General features: G+C 43.7%; 1 protein-coding gene across 2 annotated transcripts in view; it reads left to right on the forward strand.

The window, feature by feature from the left end:
- LOC143742478 (uncharacterized) overlaps positions 1-21,084 on the forward strand; it is a 48,155-nt gene that overhangs the window by 18,648 nt on the left and 8,423 nt on the right. Inside the window, exon 1 of one of the 2 annotated variants that reach the window (XM_077235354.1) lies at positions 7,554-7,751. The exons of the other annotated variant lie outside the window; for it this stretch is intronic. Coding sequence (XP_077091469.1) covers positions 7,739-7,751 — 13 coding nt within the window. The 5' untranslated portion in view covers positions 7,554-7,738. Of the gene's footprint in view, positions 1-7,553; positions 7,752-21,084 lie in introns of those variants that run through there. 2 annotated transcript variants of the gene reach the window in all.

The following is a 21,084-nucleotide window of genomic DNA, read 5'->3' on the forward strand; positions in this document are numbered from 1 at the left end:
TTGTTTAATTTATATACTTTTAATTGAACAGCATGGTTTTTCAACTTGAGTCAGTGTCAAATATTTGTGAATGACTAAATGTAAATTTTATAATCATTTCATTTAAATGAACATAATGCTTTTTCAACTTCTGTGTGAGATAAACTTTCAAGGTCCTCAGCAATGCGGAGGGGGGGGGGGGGGGGGGAATTCCTGCTTTGACACACACACACACACACATAGACGCGCGTGCTCCCTATGTTTTTGAGACAGAGTCAGATCATTCATACATTGGATTGTTTGCAATACTTTTGTGGCTCCATTTTATTTAAACTTTTTGTGTGAGGTTTTACATAAGCTGTATGTTTTTTCTTCAACTCTCTAATACATTTTTTAACTGTTTGGAATATTTTTGTGACTCCATTTTATTTAAACTTTTTGTGTGAGGTTTTATTTTATATTCTTTTAAAGAACAGATAAACTTTCACCATTTTATTTAAACTGAAATGCTTGGTTCAGTGAATAGTTGTACATTTTTTATTTTTGTGGCTCCATTTTATTTAAACTGAAATGCTTGGTTCAGTGAATAGTTGTACATTTATTTCAACTTTTTGTGTGAGATTTTATTTTATATTCTTTTTTACAGAACAGATAAACTTTCACCATTTTATTTAAATGAACATAATGCTTGGTCCAGTGAATAGTTGTACATTTTTTTCTTATCACTTTCACAGCTCCCCTTGATAAAGCTCAGGGATGCGGTGACCAAAACACCAACTTCAAACAATCACATCTCAAACTAACTGTCACATCACTTTGTAACTGTAACATCAAAGCTTATGTTAACAAGGCCAATACCTCCCTTTTCTTGATCAAACAATCAAACTAACTGTCACACATCCATCATTTTGACAGAAAGTGTAACCGCAAGGGGCGGAACTAGGTCAAAGGTAACCATCCATCATTTTGACAGAAAGTGTAACCGGAAGGGGCGGAAACTAGGTCAAAGGTAACAGGAAGGGGCGGGACTGGGTCAAAGGTAACAGGAAGGGGAGGAACCGGAAGGGGCGGGGCAGGAAGGGGAGGAACCGGAAGGGGCGGGGGAAGATCGAAGGAAAGCCACGCCCACCTGTCAATCATAGGGTCATAAATCATTTTGACACAAGGTGTAGGCTAATAACTACTTGGGACCTTCGCGTTTAGTCCCCTGAATTTTATTTTATTTTACTTCTGGCTAAACAAAGAAAACAGACACGGTGTAAGGAACAAAGTAAATTATTTATTTAAACAATTGTAAAGGTGTTGTGCTATTTTCATGTGTGTGTGTGTGTGTCTTCAAATGCGCTGGCAGCGGTGTGTGTGTGTGTTTGTCGGTCGACCAGCTGTGCGGTTACTGTACGTTCACACCGCCGCCGACTTGAGCGTCAAAGAAGCTCTGGGCGCTCTGTCAAGGACGCTTGTCAAAAAGCACGGGGAAGCTCGTTGACGCTTTGGACGCTCTGACGTAGCAGGGAGAAGAGAAGTGTTGCATGAAATGTAATAAACAAAAAAAACAAGCAATACATTGAAGAAACCTTTTATAATGACAGCATTTTTATAACCGTTTTGGTCACATTTGGTCGGGGAAAAAATAATAATTAGCTATTATTATTATTTGCCTTAGTGCAATTGGTCAAATCGTTGTCACCGTGAGCAAATGAATTGCATTCCCGCTTAAAACGAGCGTTCGTAAATATTTAAAATAAAAGTTGCGCTCATTCTCAAATGTGTATCACTGGATCATTATGGAAAATCGCGAAGTTGTTGTGTTTGGTGCTGCTATTTTATACCATGCCTCGTTCTTTTTATAACTGGTCCCTGTAAGCAAACAACGTCATATCATATATGATAGGACACCCAGCAACAGCGATTATCAGCTTCTCCTCCATTTTCTCGGAACTAATGTTTTGGTAGGAACGAAAGTTCACATCGTATGTTTCTCCGGAATCAGCCAGAGTGAAGGACGTCTTTATTCTGATTGGTTTCTGGCGTTTTGCCGCTGAACCGCGTCATAGCTCATTACCATAAAGTTGAGCTTCTTTCAACTTTATGATTGACGCTCAAAACGCCCAAAATGCGGCGCCGAGTGATTTGACGCTCCTTGCAGCTGAGAGAAGCCAGCTTCCATTGAAAATGAATGACTTCCGGCCGCTTTGGAAGCTCAAGTCGGCGGCGGTGTGAACGTACAGTTAATCCGATGGCAATTCTCCCCCTTTGGCATCTACCTAAAACAACAAAATGAACATATTTAGTAGTGTTATGATTTTATATGTCTATATATCCATATGTGAAATATAACGTTGTCTCATTTCAGCTTAACATATAGCGTTAGCTTTGTAGTGTTAGCATAACGGTTATCAGCGGTACATTGCGTACAACTTCAGCAAACGTTTTAAAAGGTAACATTTTCATATAATTTAAAGATGGACAGTGGTTATGGTAACTAATGTATAATAATCTAAAAATTAAAAATACCTTTTAGACAGACGAAAGAGAAAACACAAGGCTGCTTATGAGGAGGACCGTTAACTTGCCATGGATACAAACCGCGTACAATAAGGAATGACGTCACTCGCTTAGGTGCATTTGATCCTATGATTTGATCGTCACTTGCTTGTTTCTCCATTTTTTTTTGTTATTTGATCTGCATGTGCTATCAGTCTTAAGTGCAATAATTAGAACAATATTTTTCCTAAAATAAATTATTTTTAATAAAACCAGGCACCTTCGCCTGACCAACAGTTTGACAGGTAAATGTTTAGGATATTTTTATTTGTCTTACCTATCTTATTTTCCACTTTCTTTCCAGCAATTTTTCCATTCTTCACGTTTTCCTTGGCTGCATTCATCATTTGAAGTCGATGCATTCTTTTAGAGCTCCTGGGATTCAACCTCTTCGAGCATGTGGAATAGCCTTTATAAATTGTAGCTCATATTCAATTGAATCAATTATCATGTTTTTGATGTTTAAATTATAACGGGTGAAAACAGACTCGTGATTTTATTACATCTTTTATTAGTGATAGAATTTACATGAAGTAACATAAAAGTTATCTTAACATTAAAACCCTAAAATTTTTTGCGCAAACTTTATTTAACTATTAATGCAAATATTTACATTTATATTTTAGTTAGGGACGTTCGCAAACTGGCCCGAACAAATGTCCTCAACGTTAAAAAGCCGACTAAATGCGAACGTCATCGGAATGTCCGTCAGCGAACGTTACAAAGCGGACCAAATGCGAACATCATCGGAATGGCCGTCAGCGAACGTTACAAAGGGGACCAAGTGCGGACGTCAGCTCGGGAACGTTCCAAAGCGGACCTAAGGGGACGTTTGAAAAGACCGGGGGACGTCCATTGTTTGCTGGGTAGTGGGCTGTGTAGTTTATTTATGGAATCCTGCTAGATATGACAACATCTGTTACTGCGCTCACTGACTGACTGCACTGCTGCGTGATAGGGCACATGTTCCTTTATGCACGGTTGTTAAACAACATCGTTGACTAATGGGGAAATGCAATATACACAAATATACACAAATTGGGAGTGCTGGGCTGTTCCTCCTGAAGTCCACGATCATCTCCACTGTTTTGAGCGTGTTCAGCTCAAGGTTGTTATAACTGCCTGGTGCAGTTATAACAACCTTGACGCTCAAAACAGTGGAGATGATCATGGATTTCAGGAGGAACAGCCCAGCACTCCCCCCACTCACCATCATGAACAGCACTGTGGAAGCAGTGGAGTCATTCAGGTTCCTGGGCACTATCATCTCTCAGGACCTGAAGTGGGACAATCACATTGACTCCACTGTGAAAAAGGCCCAGCAGAGACTGTACTTCCTTCGCCAGCTGAGGAAGTTCAACCTGCCACAGGATCTGCTGATTCAGTTCTACTCAGCCGTCATTGAGTCTGTCTTGTGCACTTCCATCACTGTCTGGTTTGGTTCAGCTACCAAATCAGACATCAGGAGACTACAACGGACAGTCCGGACTGCGGAGAGGATCATTGGTGCCCCCCTGCCAAACCTCCAGGACCTGTACTCTTCCAGAGTGAGGAAGAGAGCAGGTAAAATCATCACAGACTCCACTCACCCTGGACACCACCTGTTTGAACTGTTACCGTCAAGACGGAGACTCAGATCACTGGCCACAAGAACATCTTGGCACAGGAACAGTTTCTTCCCACAGGCCATTTCCCTCCTGAACAGTTAACACTCCTCCCAAGGCATATGCCTGTAAGTGCAATACTCCCACTGTTTAGTGCAATATCCTACAACTCAGGTGATACTTATATGTAGATTTATTTATTTATAATATTCAAAACACTGTAAATAGGTTCATAATCTGTAAATCTGAAAATGTCTATTCTGACTAAACCAAACTGTGATAGTTTTATTCTCATATATTTATATTTATATTTTTATTTTTTTTATTCTTATAATTTGTAGTATTATGTTTCATGTTATATTTGTATTTGTATAGTCCACTGGAAGCCTCAGTACCAAAACAAATTCCTTGTGTGTGCAAGCACACTTGGCAATAAAGCTCTTTCTGATTCTGATTCTGATTCTGATTCTGAAAAGACTTACGTTACATCTTAAGGTTTTCTTTTAGTTGAAAACATTAAACAATATGTGTAAAAAAACTAATAAAACAGACCGTGTCACTTATCGTAGCCTACAGAACGCAGGTTTACACTCGAGTCAGCATAATATTTATTGTGTTTATATTGTTTCAGTTTCATGTTGAGAAAAATAATAATGTCCACATGCTCAAGTAGAAAACGCACTGCCGCTGACAGACGTTGCAGGGACAGTGACAGATAACAACGCTTCTAACAGTACTTTGCGTTTTCTGTTATTAAACCTGTCTTCCTTGATGAAACTTAAAGGAAGCATATGTCTCAAAATCATTTTGTTATCAGTTAAGTTATCATCTCACTCAATTGGGTACAGCTAAGTTTACCTGCAGTCGTGAATTAGTGTTGGGCGATATGCTCCATTTTCATATCGTCAGCCTGTGAGATCGGCAACATGATATTATCGTGAGGGGGGCGGGGGTTACTTATTTGATTATTAACTTGCTTATTTACTGACTAATTTGCTTGTTTTATTACTTTGTTTTATATATGAGAATCTTTTTCTATTTTGCGAGCAAAGGTGGAGTGTTTATTAATAGGCTAGATCAGGTTATTTCCCGGTATAGTGAGGTAAAGAAAGATCCTAATCATTTTTGTATCTGAGTCAGAGTATTATAAGATGTCAGCGGGAAATTTACGGAGACACATTATCCTCTCATGCCATTACAGATGCAGCATTTTGACTGTACTTCTGCACGAGATGAGAACACGTTTTAATAATTTCTCGGGTCAAGAAAGAGTCGGAGTTTGCGATATATCCTCCTACCAGTGCTCTCTCTGTCTGGATGCTCTTCACATATGCACACTTTAATAAGCCCAAAGAACACGGGTTAATGTGTTTTAAATGCCGGGAGAAATCAGAGTAAGGGGCAAAAATCTAGCTGAGTCGATCGTTCATACTTAAACTTGACTCCGATAAAGGAAAACGGGTTAATGCGTTTAAATGACCACATGCATTGTCAGTTTATTCAGCATAATCGGGTTAAGAACGCACATGTAAACGCGCTCATTTCCTGAAATGAAAGTATAAACGGACTGAGCTTTCGGCATCCGTCGCTGCATTAACACCACATTCTCTCAAAGACGACGATGGATATAACGGTATAGCGACTAGCCTATCTTAATTTACTGGCTTAATATTTCTCTTGTGGACCTACATTAATGACAGGAAAAAAAAATTGATTAGATTAAATGTTTGAAGCTGCTTTTGATTTTCACAGATGGCTGAGTTGTGCTGTGTTCGTGAACTAAAGGCTGTTATTAGGCCTATATCATTTAAGTGATATTATTATTAGCTAATATTTAGTAATTGTTTTGTTTTTAGTGTCATTAGTGTGTCATTAAACGTTTTGTTAATGTGCTATCGAAACAAAATAGCCAACTGACGAACAACAATGTCATTTTCATCTAGGATCTATATAAGAATGATGCGTCTGTTAAACAAGCACTCTTGACAATTTGTGAATGGATCACCTTGCAATTGAATTTTGATGTGGAATGTAGTTTTTTAGTCTGTTTTAAAAACATTTTCTTAGAGGAGTCCTCATAAGCGAGTCGGTGTTGTCGTAAGTGTTATGTGGTGATGTCGTTATGAATTTAGGCAAGGCAAATTAATTGTAGCTCCTAATATTAATTAAATAACAATACTAGCTTTATAATAATAATAATTTAATACAATAATGGTAAAACAATATTGATATTGTAAACCCGCACTGGATCAGGCCAATGAGGGTCTTCTGATCAGCGGGTGAAGGGAGTGTTACAAGTCTTTCCTTTTCCGCAACATTCAAGATTAAATTCAGTAAATTTCCTCCTATGTATTAATGCATTATTTCATCTGACTCCATAAATTAAAAGGTTTTAATGATATCCGTGCATCATTAAATGTGAGCGAATGTTTGACTATTCATTTTAACTTGAATGAAAATAATGTCAAAGTTAATTAGAATAATCAAATGTAATAATTTATTATGTCAGGTAAATGTATCATGCCAATTTCATAATCAGTTCAAATATGATCAATACAATAACATCAAATGCTCTGGAATAAAGAGGAAAGATGCAAACCCGACATAAGGAAATATATGGAGCTGAGAGTTTCGCAGCTCTCAGCCTCGAGGGCTGATCTGAGGTACAGAAAAGGCCCTGAGCTCACGTTGCATTTCATTACACAGACAGAACTCATTTCAAATGTAAACATGAGTTCACTGTGGAAATTTACCTTACTGTCCCAGACCTACTGGGGGTAACCATTTGCTAACAGTGGGACACTGTTAACACCTTCTGAGAGCAGAGGGCCATTTGCCTAGCAGACACACCCTTCTGTGTGCAAGATATTTCTAAACTATTAAGAACTTTATTACCTTTTGGTTTACTTCTTCGGGGATGAGACTGTGATGAGGTTCAAGGTTGTTTGTATGTAGGAAGAAGAAGACAGGGTCGTCGGGACTGGGACTCGCACTTTATTTACAGTTAAATCAAAAGAAAACGAAAGGTGCGCTCGTGCGCCTTCACTGTATTCACACTACAGCAATAGTTATAAACCACTCTTTCCGCTGTACCAGCTCTCGCTGTATATCTCCAGCTCTCTCAGTTCAGTCAGACGAACACTCTTTCCACTTCAGCAACACTCAGTCCATGTAAATCAAAAACTCTTCCCGATGTGACAGCTTTCAATGCGGGTCGCGTGCGAGTCCCAAGTCCTTCTCTCTCAGCCGCTCTCTCATTCTTAGCGGCTTATATGCGGTCTCTCCACGGCAATCACTGCAATCAGACACAGGTGTTCATCATCTGCACTTGACCTACTTACTGCACAGCTCGCTGATTCCTCTCTCGGTACATACTTTGCGAAACCACGCCCCTCTCGCCACAGAGACATTTGTACCAGTCGCACTGAGACATTTATAATGATACTAAACATGTATAAAACTGCATGATAATTGTTCACATTAAAACCCTATATATTTTGCATGAATTTCAGATGATATCAGCATGAGGGAAAAGAAGTGTGGTGAGAATGGGGGGTGTCAAGGTAAAAGATGTAGATTAGAATGATTCTGGGGTGAGATTTGCGTCTCGAATGGTGCACAAGAGTGAGTTCAAATGGTAATTTCCTTTGTTCTTTTAGAGAATAATCCTCTATTACAGTCTTTTTCAGTCTTACAATATCGTCAAAGGCAGCTGCCATCAGCGATATCTCTGACTATAGTCGATACACGATACTATCGTCTATCGGCACAACCCTATCGTGAATGCGGTGATGGACAGCTATCTTTCCTCAGTCGACTGCTGTTTGGTTCTCTTACGAGAGGTTCTCTCGTATTGCATCTTCTCGAGATACTAAAGCCAAAAAATTATCCTTAATTTTGTATTCCTTGTCAACGCAGTGCAGCAGCTAGCAGACCTAGAACAGGCCATCTCGCGTGCTCATTGGCTGCCCTGCGGGCAACTGCTGCAGCCTACCAGTGAGCCCGGCGTGACGTCACGCCCAATGAAGAGCGCACGCGCCTTCATAGCGTCACAGCCCGCCAGAATGGGTGTGGCTTAGCGTATAAAAGTACGCCGCCGTCGAACAGCGAACAGCCAGCTTAGGACAGCGCGGAGGAAGCCGGCCGTCTTCGCCACCTTCAGTCATCCTTGCGAGCTACGCTATCCGGCGACGTATCCTTTTTCCCTTGCTAAAAGAATTATTCTAAAAGAGCAGCGAGCGTCTTTTTCAAGATGCCTCGCACTTCCTGCGGCTCGTGTAGAGCCCCGCTCAGCGCCGGAGACAGCCACCTGATCTGTGCTCTCTGCCTGGGCCTGGAACATGCAGAGCTCGCCCTCGCGTCCGGGGGCTGCGAGCTCTGTGAGGAGCTTCCGCTGTCGACCCTGCGGGCTCGACTCGAGGCTTTTAACACCGCAGCAGTCTCTCAGCCCTCTGTGGGACTGCGCAGGAAGAAGCGCCGTTCCCTGAGACAGACGGAACCTGTGGCCACAGCGACGCGCTCGCCGGAGAACCTCCCTCGAGCCTTGTTTTCGCCTTCCCCGCCTCTCCTCACTGACACGCAGCTGCCGCTTACGAGCCTCACTGCCGTCACATCGGAGGATGAGGCCGAGGGACACGCTACGAGAGACTGCTGTTCCATCCTGGCATCGGACAGCGAGGAATGGTCGCTTCATTCCGCCACCTCGTCGATCCAGGAATCCACCCGTACCCGGGCTGGAGCTGATGCGGAACTGATGCGCCACTGATGTGCCTGCTGACACAGGCTGTTGACCGTCTCGGGCTCGAGTGGTCGCTGCCAAAGGAACCCGCGCCGAACAGGCTTGACGGCTGTTTCCTTCAGAGTCGCCGCTGCGCAGCTTCTGCAACTAGGCCCGCTCCATTCCTGCCGGAACTTCATGCGGAGCTGACGAAGTCGTGGAATACACCTTTTTCTTCGAGACTTCAGTGACAGGCCTCCGCGTCGTTCTCCCAAGTGGACGGCGCCGCCGAGAAAGGGGTACACGGCTATTCCCCCTGTGGAAGAGGCGGTCGCAGCGCACCTTTGCCTACCCTCTGCGAGATGGCGGTCACAGTCAGTCCTCCCGTCTAAAGCCTGCAGAGCCACGTCCGCCTTGGTCGGCCGCGCTTATGCCGCCTCCGGCCAGGCCGCGTCTGCTCTACAATCAATGGCTGTACTACTGATCCTGCAAGCCGACCTCCTCCGTGAATGGGATGAGAAGGGCAGGGATCCAGCTGCGGTTACGGATCTGAGAAGTGCGACGGATCTCTCTCTCCGCGCCATCAAAGCTGCAGCCCAAGCCATCGGACGAGCCATGGCCGCGTTAACTGTGACAGAGAGGCACCTCTGGTTAACGCTCGCGGATATGAGGTAAACTGAGCGAGCCACCTTCCTGACCGCGCCGCTCTCCCCCACTGGTCTCTTCGGCCCAGTGGTGAACGGGATCGTTGACCGCTTCTCTGAGGTGCAGAAGACCACCCAGGCCATGAACCTCTTCCTGCCGCGACGCTCGAGTTCCGCCACAGGCCGCTCTCGCGAGAGACAAAGCCAGCCTCCTGTGCGGAACCAGCACCCAGCGTCCAGAACAGCCTCAGCCTTCGCAGCGACGTCATGGCGGCCGCCCTGGATGTGACGGCTCAGACAGTCGTCACAGACCGCCACCCCCCAGAGGGCCTCGGCAAAGAACTACGCTGAAGTCTAAGCACGCGAAGCCCTCCTAACAGAGAGAGAGAAAAGACGCGAGTGTCCCGCTGCGGCCGGACCGCCGTCAAAATTCATTTCCCTGTCAGTCCCCTTCAAACAGGCTACTGCAGTGGTTCAATTAGCAGCCAACGAGCCGGTTTATTCACCCTCTCGCCTGCACACAAACGCCGTTTTCACGGCGACCCAGAGAAATCTCAAAAAGAGTACAATGTCTGGTCCGGCTCACGCCGTCAGTGTTTTGAGTGTAGTGAAAGTGCCCACGCCCCAGTGTTCACCCCTACACATAAACACTCCGAATCCCATGTCACTCACAGAGCACACTCTCATAAAGCGCAGAAAAGCCGCTCGAGTGTTGAATGTAAGAAGTGTGTCCACAGGTCTGTGCCCACTATCTGCCCGCTCTGTTACACGATCAAAAAAGCAGGTTATGAATGTAAGTCTCGTGCCCGCCAGAGAGCGCTCACGCTTGCTAACACAAACCTCCCCCCGGACCCCGCCCGCGCGTTTAAGTGTTATCACAAAACGCAGGGCGTTAATAAAACGCTCCCCATCCATTAATATCGGGGCGTCAGATACAGTTGTAAGTCTCGTGCCCGCGTACACACGCTCACGCTTACAGAAAGCTTTTCCACCCGGAACGCTGCTCGCGCGTCAAAGTGTGGTAAAAGTATATTCCCCATCCCTTATGATTGGGACATCTCACATAAGTCAGCCGGTTTCGGCTGTCAGCGAGCAGCCATTGCCCAGAACCGAGAGCGCGCGCGCCGCGCTTTCGGCTCCGGTTCAGTTTCACAAGCCTGCAAATGGCGGCGGTCTGAACCCGGAGGCCATTCGCCCCCTAGCGCCTCACATAGCTGCGTGGGAAACTATCCCAGGGATTTCAGAATGGGTGTTGAGCACAATAAAGCAGGGCTATACACTTCAATTCGTTCGCCGTCCCCCGCGCTTTCAAGCCCGGACCGCGACGATAGTGAATGCTTCTCAGTCCTCTGGAAAGCTTGGGTCTCACGGTCGTTGGGAGAAACAGATATGGTTCCCGGAACTAGCACGGCTGTAACATACAGCTCCGTGGCCGATTCCGGTGAGGGCAGATCTCCTCTCTCAGGCTCGCGGGACGATCTGGCATCCCCATCAAGAGTGCTGGTCTTTGCATGCATGGTTGATCAACGGGTACTCGTTGCCCTGCCAGAAGGAGTGATGAACACGATCACTCAGTCTAGAACCCCTTCCACGAGAAGGCTCTACGCGTCTAAATGGTCGGTGTTCTCTGGATGGTGCACCGACAGAGGTCTGGACCCGCGGACATGCGGGGTGGCGCATCTGCTCACCTTCCTACAAGAGCTGTTGGATAAGGGAAGGTCCCCATCCACGCTCAAAGTATACGTGGCGGCCGTGGCAGCGGTCGCAGAATCGACGCACGGCCAGTCACTGGGAAGACATGAGTTGGTCATCCGCTTCCTTAGAGGAGTTAGAAGGATGAATCCGCCGTGCCCCCCATCGGTTCCCATGTGGGATCTTTCGTTGGTCCTCGAGGCCCTGAAAGCTTTTCCATTTGAACCACTAGACTCCGTGGGGTTGAAATATCTATCACTGAAAACCGTCTTTCTGACTGCACTGTCGTCAGTAAAACGTGAGGGGGACCTGCATGCGCTGTCTATCAGCGCGCCGTGTCTTGAGTTCGGGCAGAATGACTCTAAAGTCATCCTCAGACCTAGACATGGCTATGTCCCTAAAGTGATGGGCACTCCATTCAGAGCGCAAGTTATTTCGTTGTCAGCTCTCCCATCATCTGACAGCGAAAGTGATGTGAATCTCCTCTGCCCTGTCAGAGCGCTGAGGTTTTACATTACGCGCTCCGCCTCCTTCAGGCGTTCGGAACAGCTTTTTGTTTCGTTTGGTGGGCGCACCAAGGTTCTCGCCTCCTCGAAACAGAGCCTGTCCAGGTGGATAGTGCACGCTATAGCAGCAGCTTACGTGTCAAAAGGTCTGCAATGCCCTCTGGGCATCAGGGCTCATTCCACGAGAGGCGTGGCCTCTTCTCGGGCATGGTCCAGTGGAATTTCTATCCATGACATATGTGTAGCGACGGGCTGGAGCTCCCCGTCTACCTTTGCCAGGTTTTAGAACCTAGAAGTTCCTGCCTTGCAGGCTAAACTGTTGTCAGTTTGAAGGAGAGGTGTATTCTGCCCAGATCTCCTGCTCAGATCACTCTCACATGACTCAGCTCTCCTGGTTGAGCTGCACTAAGTAGGGTATGTGCCATGTGCCTATACAGACCGGCGCGCTGCTATGTATTCCCTATGTTTGTTTATGTACAAGTGATGGCCCGTGTGGCAGGCCACCTTATTTTTCCACTTATGGGGTTCCCCTGAAAGTTCGGGGTCTCATGGTAGATGCTTGGCGCGCACGGCGTTGACAAAGTGTTCCCGTAGCGTAAGCTAAACTTACGCAATACGAGAGAACCTCTCGTAAGAGAACGATACTCTGTTACTAACGTAACCTCAGTTCTCTCTAGAGAGGGAACGAGTATTGCGTAACCGGCCGTGCTCGCGCCACGAGCAACTTCGCTTCAGTCGACGAAATACCAGTGAAGTCAGCCTACATCCCCTACTTTTATACGTTAAGCCACGCCCATTCTGGCAGGCTGTGACGCTATGAAGGCGCGGGCGCCCTTCATTGGGCGTGACGTCACGCCGGGCTCACTGGTAGGCTGCAACAGTTGCCCGCAGGGCAGCCAATGAGCACGTGAGATGGCCTGCTCTAGGTCTGCTATCTGCTGCACTGCATTGACAAGGAATAAAAAATTAAGGATAATTTTTTGGCTTCAGTATCTCGAGAAGATGAATCTTTCCCGTAGCGTAAGCTAAACTTACGCAATACTCGTTCCCTCTCTAGAGAGAACCGAGGTTACGTTAGTAACCGAGTATCGTTTTGATGTGATTGCTTGGCCATTCTTGAGCTGCACTAAGTAGGGTATGTGCCATGTGCCTATACAGACCGGCGCGCTGCTCTGTATTCCCCATGTGTGCTTATGTACAAGTGATGGCCCGCGTGGCTGGCCACCTTATTTTTCCACTTATGGGGTTCCCCTGAAAGTTCAGGGTCTCATGGTGGATGCTTGGTGCGCACGGCGTTGACAATGGGTTCCCGTAGCGTAAGAAACTTATGCAATACGAGAGAACCTCTCGTAAGAGAACGTACTTGGTTACATACGTAACCTCGGTTCTCTCTAGAAGAGGGAACGAGTATTGCACAACTGGACCGTGCAGGCGCCACGGGCGATTTTCGCTTCAGCTGTTGAAACCAGTGACGCGGCCTCCGAGCCTGACTTTTATACGCTAAGCCACCCCCATTTTGGCGGGCTGTGACGCGTAGAGGGCGCGACGTCAAGCGTGAGGCTCAGTTGTATGCTGCAGCAGTTGCCGCAGGGCAGCCATTGAGCACGCAAGATAGCCTGTTCTAGGTCTGCTGGCTGCTGCACTGCGTTGACAATAAATGGAAAATTAAGGATAATTTTTGGCTTCAATATCTCAAGAAAAGATGACTTTACCCGTAGCGTAAGCAACTTACGCAATACTCGTTCCCTCTTCTAGAGAGAACCGAGGTTACGTACGTAACCGAGTACGTTTTGATGCCTTATACAAACTGGAAAGTAAATTGACACACCCGCCACCTCACACACTCGGCTCATATGTGCTTATATGTGATCTATATAAGTGGCTGACACTTAAAGCCTTCTCCCTTCTCTCAAACATCCATCTTGTGACTTTCAAGTACCAAAATGGCTAAAACAGAACAGTGTATCTGCAGTGACATTTTTTGAACAAAATATATTTAGAATCCGTATACCAGGAGAAGGGTCAATTTTTCTGCTGAAGCCTGTGCATTGCTCCTGGCATTAAATGCTGTTTAAATGAGACTGCTTTCAACTAAAAATGGAAAACGTATGCGTTTGGGCATTTATTTACATGACAACGGCATTTAGGGGGCTTGAAAATGCAGACTTTTGAAAACGTGTTTCTAAGTGCAAGCTTTTGAAAACTATACTGTTATTGTCTTCATGTGAATTATACAAATGCGTATTTGTGATAACAGTGACATTTCGCGCGCGGTATTCGCCTATGTTTAGCGCCTCATGATTAAACAGGGCGCCAATGTGAGTGTGCACACCGACGCGAAAAACGCATAAATTTTTTTTAAAAACCGCCTCAGGTTCGTTTTTTTGGTTTGACGCGCCACGTCAAAAACTATCCGACCAATGAGATTGGTGCTAAACCGAGCACACATATTTAACGGCGAAGAAGATATACGCCAAGTAGTGTCTACACAGTGCCGGGAAGAAGACGAGGAAGATGCAAGCCAAGATAAATGTAGAGCAGCTGGTCTCGTTGGTGTCGGAACATAAGGAACTGTATGACAAACGCGACAGCGACTACAAAAATATTGATAAAAGAGAACTGTTATGGAGTGGTATTGCAGCGGAGATGGGCCTTGATGGTGAGTTTCATTTCACTTAATTGTCTTTCATGTCCATAGGCTTGTAACTTTTAACTCTTGCAACACCATCTAATGTCAGGGAATGAATTTGCCTGTTCACTCGGCTCATCGTCAGCGAAAATCGCTTGGATGTGAACACAAAAAACGTGTTGAAAAACGCTGGCGAATAACGCGCGCCGATATTCGTCCCAGTGTGTACGGCCCTTTAGAAATAAAGAATTTCAAATTCCTCCATCAGATATTAAACCTGTACTAAAATTGTATACAAAAAATTGGCAAATGGAATGGGACTGCTGCGTTAATGAGCTATATGAAGTCAATCCAATCACCAAAAAAAAATGTGTTTTGCCATGTTTTCTTATTGAGTGGATTTTGTCAGACTCTGACTATAAAGCATTTTTTGTTGGAATGTACTGCTTTAAATGCCACTAGGCTGTGTTTATACTCAAAGTTCTATAATGGAAGTTTTCACCAGGAATAATCGTAATTCTTTTGATCAATTATTGAAGTGAAAAATCGTATAGTCTTTGTTATAATGATGTGAGTTGGTTGTCAGTTGTTGTTTTCCATTAGTACTGCATGTTACTACTATTTGTTTCTTTAAAAATGCATTGATCTTGCCATACAAATAGCCATAGATGCTGGTAAAAACAAACAAACATACCAAACTGTTATTCTGAAAATACATTATTAATAATAATGAATTTAATTTTTTATTTTACTGTATGCTAGTATTTTTTGCAATGGAAAAATATTTATTTGATTTTGGTTACTTTTTATAATTTAATAAAAATAATACTTTGAATAATATTGGTTACTATTATTACTATTATTTTTATTTTATTGTCATATTGAAGGGTTCTATGGAGGGGTTGAGATTGTGGGTTTTCCTTTTTTTTTTCTGTAGCTGATTTCCATGCCTGCTTCGTGCACTTCGAAGGCCATAACCCAGGGCTAAACATGAAAAAAAATCCCCACTGGCCCCCCCGGGCCAGTAGATCAGAGTTTTGCTGGCCCCTTCTATATTTTTACTGGCCCTGAAAGAAATATAAGGAAAAGCACTTTTCCATTAACTGTATTTATTGTATACATAAGGATTAATCAATACATCAAAGGGAGTACAGGAATTAAGAGAGAGCCCCTGGAGACATGCAAAAATAACCAAATTGTCATTGTAACTATTTTCTTACAATGAACATAGGCTCGCCAACATGGAGAGAATGTGGTTTTCAACTCAGTTGCCTTACTGAAATTAAAATAATTCATTTCCAACAGTTAATGACAAACATTTAAATTGTTAAAATAAAATAAAAGTGAACTCCCATATAAGGTAAGCATAAAAGTATGTTATTTTAGAAAATAATTAATTTTTATGCATGGTAACTCTGAAAGAAGAATGCCCACTTCAGGAACCAGGACAGGTCAGAGTTGAAAGAAAACCCTAACCTCCAACACAATGTGACATCTTCATGGGCCCCTCCCTTTCTCTCCCTCAGTGGTCCATTTTATTCACTGGAAACTTCTTCTGTCCGCCTCCATGAGCCACCTCTTCACTATTGGCATGGGGTTGAAGTGCTCCAAGTTGGGACCCTCCAAGCTAATGAAGAGCAAGCTCTTCAGCATTTCAACACTCAAGCTGTTCCTCCAGTCAGTCTTTGTACGCTTCATGGCACTGAAGCCCCTCTCGACTGTTGCCGTGGACAGAGGCAAGACCAAGATGAGCTCCACAATGAGGAGGAGGTTGGGGAAGCTACTCCTTCGCTCATTATCCAGGAAAAAGTCTTGCCAAGCATTCTTTTGTAGGCTCTGTGATAAGGACTTGATCAGCACCTTAGCAGCAGGCCACTCCACATGCTGTGCTTTGTCCCGGTCAAGGACATTAGCAAAGTGATCACAGACCGTGCCAAGGTGGTCCCTGCCATAGCATGCTAGTTCTTGATGGTCAGCAGCCCACTCGCGAGGATCCATCAGTTTTGCTGCAGCCTGCAGCACCTGATGAGACTCAACCCCCTTGAATCGGGACTGTAGCCTGGCAATCACACTGTGCAGGAGCGTCCGTTTCACACTGGAGAAAAAAATACTAATAATTAATTATAATGTCTCAGAATTTAACACCTTAAAAATACATTATGTCATCCTTCTTGTTTAAATATATACTTGGAAAACTCTTCTCTGCTGTCCCTGAACCTCAACAGCTCAACATTTTGATAGGTTCCATTCTTGGTTTCAGCTAGGTAGCCCTCCACACACTTTCCTGCCTCTATCTCCATGGCTGTCAGCCTCAACACTGCTGTTTCAAAGGCATAGAGTGCCTCTGGCAGGGTAAGCCCATCCTCTTGCAGCTTCAGACTCAGACTACAAGAATGAAAACATGACTCAACTCAGGCTACACTGCAACTTAAAAAAAAAAGGATCAGACAGATTAAATTTAATAGAAACTTGCCAACTCAAGACTTCTATGATGTCTTGGACCAGCATGATGAAGAGAAGGTGTTGAAAATCTTTCAACACCTGAAGGCAGTGCTGGGCTCGTCCAATCATTTCAGCACTTGCTGATCTGTTTGATGTAAACAACCAAAAAAGAATTCACATTGACCGAGATGAAGTATGATTACCTAGGAAACAGGAATGTAATCCTAGCCTTGCTTCCACTGTGTTTTCCATCTGGGCAAGCAATACTGGGTAGTTTTTCAACAAGACCTTGAGTGCCCTCTCCGTGTGTGGGAGCCACCTTGTCCCTCCCAAGTTGGTCATCTTCCAGACCTTTTGGTTGAACACATCTGCAAGATCTTTCAACTCTCTCCACGCTTTTGGAGAGTGATGATACTGTTTATACAGCCCCTTCAGTATGTCCATCACCTGAATTAGAAATATAGGAGTATGATAATTATACAAACTAGCTTAAGTAGCACATAACATGTTGGGTTTATGTAGGACATGATTTTCTCAGTTTACTATTAGGGATGGGACAATTACCGGTTTCACTATAAACCACGATAAAATGTACTGACGGTTAGTATTATTGTTTAAAATTCAATTATCATTAAGACCGTGTTTGATTATCGCGATTTTAATAACATAAATCCTGTCCAGCCAGCAACAGTTTGACGCAGGTGCGCAATGTTGGGTTTTTTTTTATTCAAGAAGAAATGGCGGAAGGCAGTGACCGTGCTCGGGAGATTTTTCAGCTTTTTAAGAGGACCAAATCTTAGGTGTGGTCATATTTTGGCTTTTACAAAAGTCCTGAGGGAAACTTAATCGAGGATGGTCACCCTGTCTGCAGAACATGCACAAAAAAGTCGGGGAAACACTTCAAATCTGCCGAGTCGTCTTGTGTGACCATCACTGTTGTATAGCGAACGCAAGGCAAGTTAAGTTTGACCTCAATACCAAAACTACGTCTGGGAAATAATTGGGCACAAAATGTTGTTTTGAGTTGAAATATTTTATCTCACTCACTTGACTTAAACGTGAAGCTTCCGCGAAGAAAAGTTCAATATTCAATATATAAAAACATTATTATCAAACTGAAACTCTGTAAACAATAAATCAACTCCGATTTCATTTTCAAAACAATCAAAAATGGTGAGGCAAGACGGCAAGTTGTATTTGAATGAAATGAGAGCGCGCGTCCGTTGTGATACATAGATGTGGGCTGTGTTATAATGTGTAGCTATTGACGATGGTCATTATAAGGAAGGAAATGCCACAGAATCTTGCTTTAAAAAGTGCATAGAGCTGCTTGTTTTATTTTGTTTGTTGATTTTCAAATATAAAACTTGTTGAAATGTTTTCAGTGTGAGCATGTTTTTTTTTAACAATTTCATCTCTTTTTAACAAAACCGTGATAATACTGATAATCACGATAATTTTGGTCACTATAATCGTGATATGAAATTTTCATACCGTCCCGTCCCTACTTACTATACAGAAGTTGCTGAAGGTTGGCTTTTTACTACCTTGTTACTTGCCTTTCTTATTCTTTCTTGGTCTTTCATAGCATCCATGGCAGCCAACTCCAGGCCATGGCTTAGGCACTGGATATTTATCAGGTGGGGAACTTCAGCACGAAGAAGTGTGGCAACACCCCCAATTCTCCCAACCATCACAGCAGCTCCATCAGTACCCAAGCCCACTACCTTATCCTTCCACTGGGATATGTCCGCCTTATCCAATGCTGTAGACCGAGAAATACTTATTGATGTAACGTTACTCAACAAGTGAAAACACAGCAAGCAACACAGACAGATTCAATAGCCAGGCTTACCAGCGCTCATTGCAGCAAAATGACCAGGTGCTGTGGCATGTTGGAGCTCCTCTACACCAATAAAGATGTTCTTTGGATGTCCACAGCTCAATATACGGACAAAAAACCCTTCCAGGTCTCTGCCACTCACGTCAGTAGATGAGTCTGACAGAACACTTAAAACATTTCCTGCTTTATTTTCTGCAAACACAGCCCTCCCACAGCTCTCTATAAATAACATCGACAAACCTAAAAATAAACAAAAGAAATGTTAGGACAACTACAATATTAAGGTTATTTTTTGATTTCTCTGATCTACATATGAGCATTTTAAGATGTTTTGAATACCAAAAAAAGGATAAGAAATAGCTTTAAAACCATGTCAGCGTGCAGTAGATTATTTGTCAATACCTGCCCTCTCCTCATCTCCATCAATCTTTCTTTTTCTCTCAGTCTCCTCATCTTGCACCCCCCCCCGCCCAAAGCTGAACTTTTTTAATTTACTGAAGGCTACAAATTGTATTATATTCTCAACATGTACACATTCGTTATAAATCTTGTGCCTAACATGATGAAAACGGCTTTGTTTATGTTTCTTGTCCCCTCACAATGACAGTAAACTAATTATTACATTACATGAATGATGAGTAACGTTACATAGGCCTATTTTCACTTTAAAATGGTGAAATTAGAAAAAAGTATAGTAGTTTGCCTTATTATTTTTGTCATTCGTTTAACATTTATGACCTAAAAAACTGTCAATGAAGAAAAATCTGAATCTGATTATAACAAGACTGAAGCGAACACGAATTTGTGTAGCTTACACTTAACAACGTCTTCGCCATTCTTCTTGAGAAGAGCGACCGTTCTCTCGTAAGCAGTAAAGGGGAGCTCACTCTTCACGATATGGTAAGCAGTGTTGATTAGCTTCATCGTCCGCTGGATTGTGTCGTTGTTGGCCCGTTGTATCCAGTAATGAAGTGGCCCAGCTGATGGGTTGTCCGCCACCCGCTTTGCAAACACACACTGCAAATGCTGGCGGCTTTTTTCGTGTGCATCTAAGGCCTGTTTTCTGTAGTTCTGGGTCCCCTTGAAAAATGTCCCGGCTCGGTCGGCTTTTGCTGGAAAATTCTGGCAAACGAAACAGTACATTCCATCATCACCTTTCTCCACCCAGGTGCACTGTGTTTTCCATGACTCTTGGAATTTCCTCTTTCTCATATCTGCCTCGTAGTTCTTTGACATTTTAACACGTTAACCTGAAGTAACATTTACATATTTTGCGCCACTGTATATGACGTTTGCGATTTGTTTTGCTAATGGCCAGTCACTGGCCCGCGCGGGCCAGTGACTGGCCAATCACCTTGCCCGACATACTCTTTTACTGGCCATCAGGCCATTGCTTATGTCGAGCCCTGCATAACCCCTACCATAGGAATATTGTACTTTTTAACTTTTATAGAGGCAAGGCAAAAGATTGGGTATTCAATCCATTGTAAAACACCACTCTTCCGTTCTGATAACAACATTAAACAGGTTCTCCCCTCTCAGTGAAACACCCACTGAGAATCCTGTTGAAAGTGCCCTAATTATTGGCGATTCTATTACACGGAACGTGAAAATAGAGACACCAGCCACCATAGTCACATGTTTGCCGGGACCCAGAGCATCTGACATCAAAGCAATTTTAAAAGTTTTGGCTAATGCTAATCGTAAATTCTCTATGATAATTATTCACGTCGGCACTAATGATGGTCGATTTCGCCATTCGGAGATCACCAAAATTAACGTTAAAGAGGTGTGTGAACTCGCCAGTACGATGTCAGGCACTGTAATTTGCTCTGGCCCCCTTCCTGTTCGCAGGAGTGATGAGATAGTTAGTAGACTGTGCTCACTCAATGGCTGGCTGTCTAAGTGGTGTCTGAAAAATAATATAGAATTCATAGACAATTGGAAAAGTGTTTGGGGCAGACCTGACCTGTTGAAAAGAGATGGTATTCATCCCTCCTGGGATGGTGCTGATCTTCTCTCTAGTAATATGGCACATAGTCTTGGAGCTAAAACATGACAATCTGGGGCTCAGGTCAGGAAGCAGAAAGACTGGCTAAACCGACCGTCTGCATGCTGTCTCACGTCACTGAGGTCAGATAAATCCCATCACATAGAGGCTCTTTCACCTAGATATCATCAAATAGAGATGGGTCTGTTCCCCGAATTAGGACACACAAAACCCACTAAACCCATTTAAGGATAAAAAATGAATTGTTCAAAAAATAAAAAGCAGATATAATACGGATGAAATGATGAACAAATGATGAACAAAAGCTTTTAAGCTGGCTATGATTGAACCGCTTGTTAAAAAAACATAACTTGATCCTACAGAATTAGTCAATTACAGGACGATCTCGAATCTATCTTTTCTGTCAAATATACTAGAAAGGGCAGTATACTCACAACTATGTTCCTTTTTAGAAAGAAATGGTATCTGCGAGG

This window comes from Siphateles boraxobius, unplaced genomic scaffold (genome assembly GCF_051911475.1).
Source record: "Siphateles boraxobius isolate OS27281-9 unplaced genomic scaffold, OSU_SipBor_1 19, whole genome shotgun sequence".
NCBI lineage: Eukaryota > Metazoa > Chordata > Actinopteri > Cypriniformes > Leuciscidae > Siphateles > Siphateles boraxobius.